Below are 14633 nucleotides of genomic sequence, written 5' to 3'. Positions count from 1 at the left end.
GAAGTACACATTTCAAAACTACCACAATCTAGTATAGTTTCTCTGATAAATGTTAATGTTGATCTACAAGATTGACTAAGTGCTCCTTATGTCCAAAACATTGACCTCTTCCTGAATTCTCTTTTCATAGAAAAGAACAGAAATAAGTGATCATTGCAAGCTCCTTTTGAGAGTAACATGGAAAAAAATGTTTGAAATGTTACCAGAAGAATTATGTATTAATTATTTTGGTATTTTATTCATGAGTGTCATTTAGGTGAGAGTTTAATATCTAGGAGGCAAGTATACAATGTGCACACTGAGATGCACGCATTAATAATGTGCTTTAGGGGTTTTCTAATTAAGAATAAAAATGCTGAACTACTGTGCACGCAAAGTCATTAAATAGATGTTTAAGACAAGAATCTCAAAGTTTATCTGATCTAGTGTAAAAGTGAGTAATGATTTGAGTTCTACAATCTTGGACTTTTGAAGGTATTTTCATTAAATTCAGTTCATTTACATGATGAGGACTAGAATAATGATTTAGAAAATGTAAGGTAAACTAAAAAAAATCCCAATTTTTTTTCTGCTTGCCACTGAGAGCTGATTCCACGTATATGTGTATTTAGCATACATTTTAATGCAAGAAGTCTTTTCATTTTGATTATAAAAATCAGTCATTGAAGAAAAGTGAAAAAAATTATTTTAAGTACCACAAGCCTCTTTTTCATGCTAAGTATTCTGTTTGCACTGAACAGCATTTCACTTAAAAAATAGCTGTTTGCTGAATTTATAAATTAATGTTTAGCAATATGGGGGATCTGTAAGAAACAGCTTCCCTGCACTGAAATATCAAAAATGTCACCAACTGTGAGCCTTTCCACAAGCAAAAGCTGAACAATGTAGCCTGGTTAAAGTGTTTAGATCATATTACTGCTGAATATTTAATGAAAGAAACTTATGCTTAGGCAAATAGTTCCATCTGTAGTGCTAAAAAGACAGCATATCTTGTATGAATAAACTGTGAACAGAAGTGTTTGAGCAATTTCTAATCATTTCAAAAGGCTGAGTATTTAGAATTCAACTGCTCATTTAAGTGGAAGTTTTTCTCCTAATACAGCAAGCAATAAAAGGAGAAAGATGCCATTTTAAAGAAATGTCAGTTGCTTCTGCTCCTACGCTTTGCTTGCCTTGCCACTTATTCCTAAGATATGTAGTCGGATTTCCAATTTTTACTATGGTAAACCTGCACAGCCAGTGACATACCAGTATATTTGAAGTGTTCATTCTGTTTATTTTAAAAAAAATAAAATTTAATGGAAGATGTCATTCTTTGAGTCAGTGTGTGAAGTTTAATTTTGTGGTTTTTCCATAGCTATGCATATAGCTTTTTTTTCATGTGACAATTGCGTGCTCATTATAGAAGTCTCTCCCTTGGCCTCTGCACATTCAGTCTTAGGTCAGAAAAGAAGCTTGGTGAGTGTAATTGGCAAACTCCATGCATGTAATGAAATGTAGTGAGGAGTTGGGTCCCCATGGGGCAGGGGATGCATACCAGAGGAGCCCCTCCCTGATAATTCATGGGGTAGATCTGTACAATTGGGTATCATCAGCATATTGATTATACCTTCTCCCATGGCAGTGAATATGCTTCCCCATGGTCACATGTAGATGGTAAATAGGAGAGGAGAATGCACTTTTATATTCACTCACTTTACAAGTGCTGTAACTTTAATTAAAATGTTAAGTGTGATAAAAATGGCTGGCACTAATATATGGAGACATCCTGAAGTGCAGACAGAAAGTGGTTCTAATAATCAGAAATCTCTCGTAGTCTTCGCATTATTCTTTGCAGTCTGGAGAAATTCTTGAACTTCATTCCATCTTTTAACCATTCAGTGCCTGACTATAGAACAACTAAATATTGCTAAAGGGAAAATCCTTCTTCTAACCACTTTGAATATAAACTATCCTTCTAGCCACTGTTCAATATAGAATCAAGTTAACCTAATGAGAACATGCTTTTAAATGCTATCATTACATTGACTTTATTTTGTATTTATTCTGTAATCAAGTCTCTGTGTATAAGCTTGCTTTACATAGGGAAATATACAGCACTCACATAAATGCACACAGATGTACACAGGTTTATGGTTCAGAAATAAATGGATAATAAATATTGCCATAGTTTTATTCCAATTAAGACACTAGGCTTTGGGGGAAAAAAGATTTGTGATGTGGAAGGAGAGAGAGATATCATGAAGGTTAGCATAGAAGAAGGCGAAACCCTTGCAAATTTAGATCCTTCAATTTTAATGAAAAACTGCCTACTCACTTGCTGGTTAAATACATTTAGTTTAATGTATAAATGACAATAAGGCAGGGGAGCAAAAGATGAAACAGAAATTACATGCAAAACATCATCTAAAAATATTGAAGGGTTTTTGTTGTAGCAGTCTAAGGCTGTATATGAACACTGCATGAAAAAAGTGCTGTGCTTACATTCCATTTCTGTCCTTACATATTTCTGATTTTTTTCCCATAGCTATCTGAGAAAGATGTGATATTGTTGTTGTCTAAGCACATTTAAACTTCAGCTGAAATAACTGCCAAGTGATTCATGCCTATGTAGGTGAATATAACGATTGTATCTGGAGCCCCAGTGCGCCATTTTCATTTCACTTTAAATAAAAAACAAAATGTATCTATGTCAGTCAGTGCCCTTCTGCTGTACTCCGAGGTATCAAACAGGCTACAATTATGATTGTGAAGTGATTGTGTCACATTGGAGGAAGGTTTATTGCTTTCGAGTCTGCTAGGCAGTAACACATTCTGTTTCATATTACTCTTTATATCATTGTTTGGCTGTGACTAGAATAATCAAATGCCATCAAATGCTGTCAAATTCAATTTACAATATTTTCCACTTTCTGCATTATATTTCCTGCTTTCCCTTTCCCTGGCTGCTATGGAATTGCTACTGTAATCATCAGTGTTGTTTACAAAATCAGCAGAATGAAAATATTTTTTGAACTATGAAAGATACTTTATTTCTTTTTATTCAAAATTGGGGCTTAATCTATTTGGTCATACAATTAGCATAGAAAAGGGAAATTATTCCAAATCGAGCAGCATTTTAGAAACTACTAGCAAGTTGGTTAAAAAAAAAACATACCAACATCAACTGCTTTTTTAGAATCAATTGCTCCTTGACAAATAGTACAGAGCCAGCCAAATCAAGTTTGACCAAGTTCCTTCGTCACTATGAAGATCTCGCAACTTCAAACATCAGCCTGAATTCTGTCTTCCTTGCTAAGCCATTGTCATTGGCAGTTATCGCCTAGTCCAGGTGTTAGATCTGGGCAACGAGAGAACAGACTGCGGACACGATGTGACTTAACAGCTCTTTATTAGTAGTAGTAGTGATCCAGCTTGCTCTGTGGCCGGAGGGTTCCCCTTTTATAGGACTCGGGTACGCCTCTCGACCAATCAGAGCGATACATGTTTCCCGCTGTAGCAGCGGACCAGAGAGGAGACTTCCTACGATATATGTTAATATCTAACACCCCTCCCCTTTTAGACGGAACATTGCGGTTAGTTATATAGTCCTTGAGGTACGTTGGTGTTTGCCTTACTCGGGTGGAGCGTCGCAGTTCGGGTTGGTCAGAAGTAGTTGCAGGATCGGTTGCTTTCTCAGTATCAAGTTTGGGGGTTTGCGTGCTTTCGTTGCTTCGGTGTTCGGGGGTCTGCTGGCTCTCGTTGCTTGGGGTTTGTTCCGTTTCGTGCTCGGTCTCTTTTTCTGACCTGGGCTCGCAGGTGTCGTAGTTCTCCGTGTTGGGGCTCTCGAGTGGCTGGCCTTGTATTGGTAGGTAGCTCTTGTTCTCGGTTCGTAGGTCTGAGTGTGCCAGGCGACCCCGAAGTTGATCGATATGCCTTTTCCAGTTCCGCCCATCTTCCAGTTCTAATAGATACGATCGTGGACCCATGATGCCAATGACCCTAGCCGGCATCCACAAAGTTCCCCCTGCATAGTTGTGGGCGTATACTGAATCTCCTATGCTAAAGCTCCGAATTTTGCTTGTGGAGTCTGGGGGTGCTGTGGCAGAGTAATTTGGGTGAAGACGGTCCAGGTGAGACCGTAGACGGCGGCCCATGAGTAGCTCAGCGGGGCTCCTACCCGTCGTTTCACTGGGGGTAATGTGTTGGATTAATAGGTAATGGTCAATACGTGTTTGCCAATCACCTGGACCCATCCTAGCGAGGGCCTCTTTTGCAGATCGCACCATCCTCTCCGCCTGTCCGTTTGATGCCGGATGGAATGGCGTGACGAGGGCATGCCGAATTCCCTGACCTGCTAAGTATGTTTCGAATTGCATGGCCGTGAACTGGGGCCCGTTATCAGAGACCAGGAGGTCGGGCAAGCCATGAGTGGCGAAAAGTCGCCGTAGAACCTTAATGACTGCCTCAGCCGTGGTTGAAGTCATTAGGACTACTTCTAGCCATTTGGAGTATGCATCCACAACTATAAGGAACGTCTGACCTTGAACTGGCCCTGCGAAGTCGATGTGTATTCTCGACCAGGGTGCTTTAGGCTTTTCCCATTCTGTGGCGGGCACTTCCGGGGGTGCTGGTCTCGATTCTTGGCATGGATCACAAGTGGCCACCCACTCCTCTATTTCTTTGTCCATGTTTGGCCACCAAACGTAACTTCTCGCTAATGCCTTCATCCTAATGATCCCAGGGTGCCCAACATGTAATGCATCTAACACATTCCTACGTAAAGCATAAGGAATAACAACTCGATCCCCCCACAATAAACAACCTTGTAACACTGAGAGTTCATCCCGTTTCGACCAAAACGCTTTGAATTCCGGGCCCACGTTTCCCTTCGGCCACCCCCTCCAAACCCAAGTTTGAATTTGCTTTATTAAATTGTCTTTAGAGGAGAACCTTGCAACGTCGTAGGAAGAAACCGGTCCAGAGTCCAAGCAGTCAATGAGCAACACCGGTACTTCGGGAGTGGGGTCTGGCAAAAGGTCCGGTAGTGGGCAACGGCTGAGTGCGTCTGCGTGTCCTAGAGTGGAGCCCGGTTGATGAATTAACTTGTAGGAGTACACAGCCAGGAAAACAGTCCACCTGGTCATGCGTGGAGAAAGGGAGACCGGAGTGGGGCGGTTTCCAGCCAAAAGTCCCAACAGCGGTTTGTGGTCTGTAATTAGTTCAAAGTCGCGGCCGTAGAGGTATTCATGGAAACGTTTTACTCCAGCTACAGCAGCTAACGCTTCCCTGTCCATCTGGCTGTAGTTCCCCTCGGCCGATGAAAGAGTCCTAGAGTAGAACGCGATGGGTGCTTCCTTTCCGTCTGGCATCCTGTGGCTAAGGACTGCGCTAACTCCAAAAGGTGATGTGTCGCAGGTCAACACCAGCGGTAGTGTCTGGCTGTATTGGACTAACAGCGAGTCAGTGGTGAGCAGGCGCTTTACTTTGGCAAAAGCTGCTGCTTCGGATCGTCCCCATCTCCATGGTGTGTTCCTCTGGAGTAGTCGATGTAGTGGCTCAGCAACGGTCGCCTTCTGTCTCAGAAAAACGCTGTAGAAGTTAAGTAGTCCGAGGAAGGCCTGCAACTCGGTCTGATTTCGTGGTGTGGGGGCATCCTGGATCGCCTTAATTTTCTTTGAAGTGGGGTGTATTCCTTGACCATCGATTCTATAGCCCAGGAATTCTATGCTAGGCACGTTAATTTGGCATTTTTCCTTTTTAAGGCGGAGACCCTTCTCTCTGATTCTGGCCAAAACAGTTCTGACTCTTTTATTTAATTGCTCCTCGTTTGCAGCGGACACTAAGATGTCGTCGAAATAGGGGACGACTCCCGGTATCCCTTGCAACAGACGTTCCATGACGCTCTGGAACAACCCTGGAGCAATGCTCACACCGAATTGTAGCCGGTTGCATTTGAATGCTCCTCTATGCGTCACTATGGTTTGGGCCTCCGCTGTGGCGCTATCTACTGGCAACTGCTGGTAAGCTTGTGCCATGTCTAATTTAGCAAATATCTTTCCTGGCCCCAACGAGTGCAATAAGTGCTGTACTACTGGCACAGGATATGCGCTTTGTTGTAGTGCAACATTAATTGTGCATTTATAGTCCGCGCAGATGCGGACTGACCCGTCTGGCTTGACTGGGGTCACAATGGGTGTTTCCCAGCGCGCGTGATCCACCGGCTCAAGGATTCCTTGCTCCACTAACTTATCTATCTCCTTATCTATTTTTGGGCGGAGTGCAAAAGGCACTCGTCTCGGCTTAAGTCGGATTGGCGCCACTTTGGGGTCTAAATTAAATGAGATTGGTTTACCCACATACTTACCAAGACCGGGGCTGAACACATCCTCGAACTCCTTAAATATCTGCTCAACGCTGCTGTTCTCCACGGCGTTGATTCCGGTGACTTCTAACCCCAATGCTTCAAACCAATCTAGTCCAAGAAGGTTCTGTAACGGTGCGCTGGCGACGGTCATGGGCAGCTGGGCTACGATGTCCTTGAAACGGATCTGGAATGTGCCTTGGCCCACGATGGGGACTTGGTTCCCCTGGTAGTCTCGAAGCAGGATGTCTGGAACACGTAGTTGGCTCTTTTTGAGGCTAGGGATAGCCTGTTTCATGGATGCCCATGAAATGATCGTCAGGGACGATCCTGTGTCAACTTCTAGCTCGCAAGGTGAGCCCTCCAAGTGGACTGTGACTTTCAGCTTTTTAGGCCGCTTGGTGCGGACCTGACTTATTGTGGTGAGATACGTTCGCAATTCCTCTCTCTGGGTCAACTCTATCTCAGCATCTGTATCCTGAAGATACTCTCGTTGAGCGTCTTGATAGAACGCTCTCTCAGCTCTTTGCGTGTAATCTCTCTGGGAATACGCTCGCTCAGCTCTTTGGGAATTTTCTCTCTGGGTAAACACTTGTGGATTTCTCTCTGGGCGCCCTTTTTGATTTCGCCAAGCCCCTGGGTTGGGCTTCTGTTGGTGGTACATGGGTGGCTGCCGTGAGGCAGGGACTTCGCTCCGGCACACTCGTGCGATGTGCCCAAGTTTGTTGCAGTGCGAACAAACAACGTTCCTGAACCTACAGGTAGACCGGGGGTGATTCCCTCTGCAGCTTGCGCAGGGCGGCAAATGGAATCCGGGTCTCCCCCCAGGTTTCACGTGACTGCTCCGCATCAGGTGACTTTCCTCGAGCTCGGGATCCTCGAAGTCTGGAATTGTGTCCTCGTAGTGGACTCTGGTGTGTCTTGGCGCTGGCTGGCTTGTGTTGAGCCCGCGTTGTATGGTTTCCGCTGATCTTTCTGCTGATTCTGAAGCTCTTGCCTCGTCGAGTGCAATCTGCAGGCTTAAATTGGTTTTGGCCAACAGCCGTTTCTGTAGGGAAATGTCTCTCAGCCCGCATATGAGTCGATCCAGAATTTGCTCGTCCAGGTCTCTGAATCCACAATGTGTGGCTGCTTTTCGTAGAGCTGCAACGTACTGGTTGATAGATTCTCCCGCCTTCTGGTTCCTCATGTTGAATCCTTGGCGACAAACGTGGCGGGAAGGTTTTGGCGCTTAATGGGTTTGCAGCGTTTGTTGCAGCGCCGTCCATGATACCGCCTGAATGGGGGTTGGTTCAGAGAGGTCCCTGGCCGTCTCAAAAACTTCTCGGCCACAGTAGCTTAGGAATATATTTTTCTTTCGAGAGTCCGGTATTCCTGTATATTCGTTTGCTTCGAGAAAACACTCGAACCTGAGCATGTATGATTCCCAATGATCAGCGATTGGGTCGAATGGAGCTGGAGGAGTGTGCATCGCCATTTTCCCTCGTTTGAATTTGCCGCACTGCGGTGTCCCGAGATGGCTGCCGGAATTTCTGCCGAATTCCTGGCTGGATCGAATCCGGGGATTCTGAAGTAGCGTTCGTCGTCCTATCTGTCTCTCGATCCCATCCTCGTCGCCAATGTTAGATCTGGGCAACGAGAGAACAGACTGCGGACATGATGTGACTTAACAGCTCTTTATTAGTAGTAGTAGTGATCCAGCTTGCTCTGTGGCCGGAGGGTTCCCCTTCTATAGGACTTGGGTATGCCTCTCTACCAATCAGAGCGATACCTGTTTTCCGCTGTAGCAGCGGACCAGAGAGGAGACTTCCTACGATATATGTTAATATCTAACACCAGGGGTGTCCAAACTTGGGAACTTTAAGACTTGTGGACTTCAACTCCATGCTGGCTGGGGAATTCTGGGAGTTGAAGTCCACAAGTCTTAAAGTTTTCAAGTTTGGACACCCATGGCCTAGCCTAATGAGCAACTTTTCTTTTTCTGACACTCCTTCCTTCAACTCCATGGGTCCATCATGCTTCCATAGCAATGATGATTTTCAGGCTAATACCTAGTTCTTCCTACGGTGTTTATTTTCTTCAAACTGCTTTTCACCCCTTCTCTCCCTTTCCTCTTAGCTTGCCATCTATCTACATTCATTGCTTTGGATTCTACAGAGTCTTTTTCCAAACAAATTCCTCAACATGCCAGCTTTTCTTCCTTGAACAATTGAACATTCTTATCAATTACATTTTCTTAATCAATGAAAACAGAAGGCTTACTGCCACAACCCCCATACTGTTTATCATAGAAGTCTGGGACAAGCAAGCCATATGCAAGTTTAAAATATTGTAGAAACATCTACACAATACTGGTGACTTGTTCTTCCAATTGGAGTTTGTTGAACTTGGTGGATAAAACACCAAAGTATATTTGATCATAATGAATGCTGACAAAAGGATCATGTTGCACAAGAAAGCCAGAAGAGTTTTAATGCATATGCAGATTCTGCATCCAGCATGATGAATATTTGAAAAAGCTGTTTGATCCATCTGCATTCAGAAGGTTCATTGAGACTTGGTTTAAATGTTCTTTTCACTACGCTGAAAATGCAATTCATAGTCAAGGCTCAAAACAGAAATAATGTTAAATTACTCTTTTCATAGCAGCCACAATGATATAATCTTTCTTCCATAATCACTGTGTCTTTCTGAGCACCTTGGGCATTTATTTGGGTATTTCGCCCACTGCTTAGGCCTATTTGGCCTAATGGCTAAGATGCTGAGCTTGTTGATCAGAAAGGTTGGCAGTTTGGTGGTTCGAATCCCTAGCACCGCGTAACGGAGTGAGCTCTGGTTACTTGTCCCAGCTTCTGCCAACCTAGCAGTTCAAAAGCATGTAAAAATGCAAGTAGAAAAATAGGAATCATCTTTGGTGGGAAGATAACAGCATTCCGTGCACCTTTGGCATTTAGTCATGCTGGCCACATGACCACGGAGGTGTCTTCGGACAGCCGCTGGCTCTTCGACTTTGAAAAGGAGATGAGAACTGCCCCCTAGAGTCGGGAACGACTAGCACATATGTGTGAGGGGAACCTTTATATTTTACCTAGGCTTACCCATCTTGAAAAAAATCCCTCACCTTCCCAGAAAGCTTCCACTACAAAGTGAGGACTATAATATTTAATATTTAAAAAATATAAAACTTCAAGAAATACCTGTAAATAAAGTAGTTTCTAATTATCCCGTTGGGTTTTTTAGGAGGTATCCATTTCACATCTATATATGTTGGTCCAATGGCTGAAATGACAGGAGGACTCAAATCTTCAGGAAAGGCTTCAGCAGTAGTTGCGTATACTTGTTCACCAACTCCACAGTCAGCTAGAAGAATACAAACCAGACCTTAGGAATCATATTGCCTTTCAAGCATGCAAAGTAGTCTTCTAATTGTCAAAGAGTCAAGAACTAATATTTCTTAATGAAAATATGTCTCTTTCAAATCATTGTAACCATTGTAATAAAACATTAAATATATGAGTTCTTGAGGCTTCTAGTAGAAAGTCCAGACACAATTATTTTATTTATCTATTAAATTTCTACATTACCTGTCTCATCTCTGGGCAGTTAACACTATTCATCAGAGAGTTCGGTAAATAAGAAAGGAAAGTATACCATTCATAGTATCTTCCAAATCAAGTTCAGCCCCTGGTGTCTTCACAGACAGATCCATGCAGATTGTTGTGATTGTATTCTGAGAGGTTTTCTTTATTTGTTAGTCTAGCCTAGAGCTATGGTATTCTGAATAATTTTCCATCCCAATATTGTTCAGACTCAACTTGACAAACTATTTGTGTTCAGTAAGTCATGTATTGTTTTTCACAGTACTGCCAACATCTGCTGCTCTAGTCTTTTACACACACACACACACACACACACACACACACACACACACGTAAATGAAATAAAATGTTCTTCAAGCTGAATTTAATTGGTTATGCCCATGCAGTTTTCTTGGCGACAGAATGGAAAACTTGTACCTATCCTTCTGGGACTGTTTTCATTTCCTATTTTTGTCTAAAGTTTTGGGGAGTTCCTGAACATCTTACCAACCAAATACTACCTAGAATTAATACTGATTACTTTCTGAGACACGACAATACTGCCTAAAAGCTGCCATTTTTTCTTGAAAAATGTTCCCATTTGCTTTCTTAGTTTCTGCCCTATACGGTCCTTTAATCCAGTTCCTCATAAAGTCCATTCAAACATATAAAATAAATTCATACAAAGTCATTCATAACACAGATAGATAAGTAAGATAGTAAGCTGACACAAAACCACCATTTTCCTTTAACAAAGGGAAAGCAAAAATAAGAAGCAATACTCATTCCTGCTTGCTTACTGGTTTGCTTTCTGAAACTCAGCCAATTGAAAAATCTTGGCAAAAGTTGTTTCTTTTAACATATGTCAAATTTATGTTTTCATCTCAGTTATCAGTCCTTATTAAAGTCCTATATGTTTGGCAATATATGATTTACAACATTCCTTCTTTTGGAATACAGACCATTCAAGTTATTTTTGAAACAATTTGGTTTGGAGCAAGATGATGATGATTTTCCAAAGGTTTAGTTAATTTTCCAGTGGAGAAATGCCACTTGCCTCAGAAGCCCAGAGACCAAGGCTGTCTCATATTCAATATCACCTGAAGAATTCCATTATGCTGTCCCCATGTTAACAAAACCCATTAGATCAGGTTTCATACATTTCTTATAATTCTAAATAAGAGGGAGTTATCCTTCTGTTTTCTATGAATAATAAAAGGGATATATAAATTACTGATGCAGCATTAATTGGGAATGGATTTTCTCTGATGTGTATTTCTAGAACAACTTTAAAAACACCTGGTTTTATGTTTTTCATAAAAAGGGCTGACATTCTCCCAAATGTGAACTATTTAAATTTTCTATTGAAATATTCATGATACAATATGGAGATGTGTAAAATAAATGATTCAATCCTAGGTTTGCTTTTACTAGGTAAACATTTTGGAATAAGATGTTATTCTGTTATTTAAACAGAATATATTTTTTGCAAAATTGCACTGTCTTCCAATAACAAGATGGAATTACTTAGCATCTTACCATTCTGGCAGGCTTGAATCCTTATCTCATATTGGGTGCATGGATCAAGGCCATCCAAAACAATGAATTTGGACTGCCCAACTGGTTTTACAAGTGAGGAGGTACGGCCAGCATCTAGTAATATATTGTACTCCAAAGGTACATTGCTCTTAAATGACCCTGTGATAAAATAAATAAAATAAGTTCATAGAATGTTATTGAAATTGGAAATGGTTGGAAGAAAACTTCCTATATTTTAAAATAAAAGCAGTGATTTTGAAACTACTACAACATTGATGTTCTGATGAGTAAATGGGCAGATTTACTAAACTCAGTGGGGAAATCACCTGACTTGGTTAGTTCTAGAGTTCATACATTTATGTCAGAATGAAAGGAACAGTAAAAGCAAAAGTGAACTAATTTACCCTAAGTACAAATGGCAGTTTTGTTATTTGGTGTCAAAGTTACCGTGAGCACAATGACAACCTGCCATAATGCATTTTCATGTTCACTAAAGAGCAAGGATTTAGTTGGTTAATATTCCCAGCAATACTCTTTTTCATAATTTACAACAACTAGATGCTGATAGGTTATTTAACATTTATGAAGTTAAGATGTAATCAGAAAACCGTGATTATCTTTATGAATTAAAAAAGTTAAATTATTCTGCTTTTTTTCTTTTATGACTTCATTGCTTGGCAAGTGCAAATTTTGTAACAGGAGAAGTCAAACAAACAGCATCTTGATGGCGTCCCCTGCCGTTCTTCCTTGTATTTGCACAGTGAAAAATGGACAAGTCAATGGAAGGGGATCTTGAATTGTTCAATACTGCATTCATTTTAAAACAAATATATCCTGGAAGTAAAATGTTTAGCAAAAATAGTTGCTTTTAAAGGATATGTTCAAGATTCTTGATTAGAGACATTAGTATAATCAATGGGTAACAGAAGCTATTAATTTTGAAATATGCCATCTCAACTAAACCTGAAATGATGGTGTTTCAGATTCAATCTTTAATTCTTTTAGAGTTTTACTTTAAGGGTTTTCATGCTTTGGATTAATATAAAAGACAATGTTTGTTTCCATTAAGATTTATACCTGTATACCTATCTTGTCATAAAACCAGAATATAATACACTGCCTTATTAATTTCTTAAAGTAACTTGATTAATGCTAAACATTCAAATAAAAAATGTTATTTTCTCAAACAAAACAAAACCACCATAATCTAGATACGAGATTTCTAGATACATTTTACATTAGCAATGCACTGTGTGATTCTACTGTGTTCTGACTGCTACTAAAATTATGTATACTCAATCTGGCAACTTTTTTGTACAAATATAGAGCAAATACATAGTAGTAGATCAGGAAATATAGATAGAGAAGGAAGGCAAAATGATTGAAAAATGATGATTATTTTTTTTTTAAAGCCAAGGTTAACTATTACTTGCCCACTTGCCCAGTTTCTAATTTTGATTTTCAAGCAACAGTGTTATATGCTGCAAGTACTGAAATTAGTGAAGCAGAGGAGATAGCTGAACTATTATAGAGAAGTTCAAATGGCAAAGAGCTGGCAGTTCAGTTAATCTGTAACATTAAAGGATGACCTCTTAAGTCTGTTGGGTGAAATGTTGAGAAGCTACTGGAAGGCCATTTCTCTGCTTCATTATAACCAAGGCAAAATCTCTTATAACAAGAAAAAGATGCAGTTTTATAACCCTCGAAACTTATTTTAGCACTTAAAGTTTGGAGGATAAGTTCCAACAGAGTCTTAGGTTGGAAAAGTAAGGATAGCTGGTAAAGATAGAAATCCGAAAGTATTATGGGTGGAAGCTTCATGACAATTTTCTCATGGAATACTCTTAGGTGTGAGAATCTATCTGTAATACTTCTAGGTATGGGGAAGCTACCTGTAATGCATATACTTTTCTAGCTGGCCAGATTGATATAATGACCATGAAGGAAACAATCTTAAAGGAAAGAAACCGAATATCCTTAAACAGTTTTCAAAGAAAAGTGGTGAGATCCTGGAATAAACCAATATTGTAGTTAAATTTTCATATGGGATTAGCTTTTGAATCAGAAGCCAGGCCTTACAAGAAATATATATGGTGACAGTATGGAAAATACCATAGTGTTAGCAATCTTGCCAATCACACAGAAACAGCTATAAATGCATTTTAAAACAAGTCAATGTCATTATTACTACTATTATCAGCAAGTCTACATCAGTGGTGGGATATGACTGGTACGCCCTGGTACGGGCGTACCGGTGCTTGCTGAGAGCACCAAGTACCGTTTAGGTGGGATGTTCTGGAGGGCCCCCCACCTGCCCACTCTCCTTACTGATATTTGAGCTGATCAAGGCTTTCATGCACGCGCACAGAGCATACGGCGCCGGCACGATGCTCTGCCGAACAGCTGGAGCATCACCAGTGGTAAGTACGCATGAGCCTGCTGTGTGCATGGTGCGTGCATTCACATGGTGGATGCCGGGCCCCATTGCAGCATACCAGTTGCAACGGGATCCGGAACCCACCACTGGTCTACATGCTTGCGACCTGTCCTGTGACAATAATAAAGTTTTGAGATTGACTGGATTGAAAGATCACTGAGATCACTGTTGTGTCTGAAGGTAAAGTAGAACTGTGGTCTCCCCATCTCAATCACCCTAAGTGAAATAGGATCAAGCATCTTTCCATTCCTTAACTAGTGAAACCACTACTTTCAGATCTTTCCAGTTTGGTAAGAGAGATATTTTGAATTATTACATTCATAAAGCTTCGTAAATTAGAGATACCACCATGGTTTAAACATCCTAAGTAAAACAAAAGGAGACTCAATGGATGTGTACTGATGGGTCCTTATGCAATCTAAATTTATTAAGAAGATAAGGAGATCAAATGCCAAAGTGTTGCTTCCTTTTATAGAAAAAGGATACTGTGACCAACTAGCCTCTCATTAACATTTGATGAATAAAATGTAATTTTATTCTAGAAGACAATATCAATTAAAATGACTATCTCAGTGGGAGAATCACTGCCAATCCTTATTTTAAAACTTGATTTCAAAAGAGAGAAATACCGCATATCATTTCTATATAAAGTTTTAAAAGCATAAGAGAGGAATTATCCATATAAAAAGTAAACTCTAAAGAAAATAAGATTCAACCTGACATGAATACTTCCTGC

The 14633-nt window shown here is 40.7% G+C and overlaps 1 protein-coding gene across 1 annotated transcript in view; it reads right to left on the bottom strand.

Moving 5' to 3' along the window:
- The window catches only part of USH2A (usherin), a 507951-nt gene that overhangs the window by 71069 nt on the left and 422249 nt on the right, over positions 1 to 14633 (bottom strand). The window contains exons 61-62 of the mRNA XM_081943929.1: positions 11461 to 11619; positions 9541 to 9703 (exon numbers count right to left, since the gene is read on the bottom strand). Coding sequence (XP_081800055.1) covers positions 9541 to 9703; positions 11461 to 11619 — 322 coding nt within the window. The remainder of the gene's footprint in view (positions 1 to 9540; positions 9704 to 11460; positions 11620 to 14633) is intronic.

This window comes from Natrix helvetica (assembly GCF_964273705.1).
Source record: "Natrix helvetica genome assembly, chromosome: 2".
Classification (NCBI taxonomy): Eukaryota; Metazoa; Chordata; class Lepidosauria; order Squamata; family Natricidae; genus Natrix; species Natrix helvetica.
The sequence above is the reverse complement of the archived record's forward strand: the minus strand, read 5'-3'. Positions and strand labels throughout refer to the sequence as shown.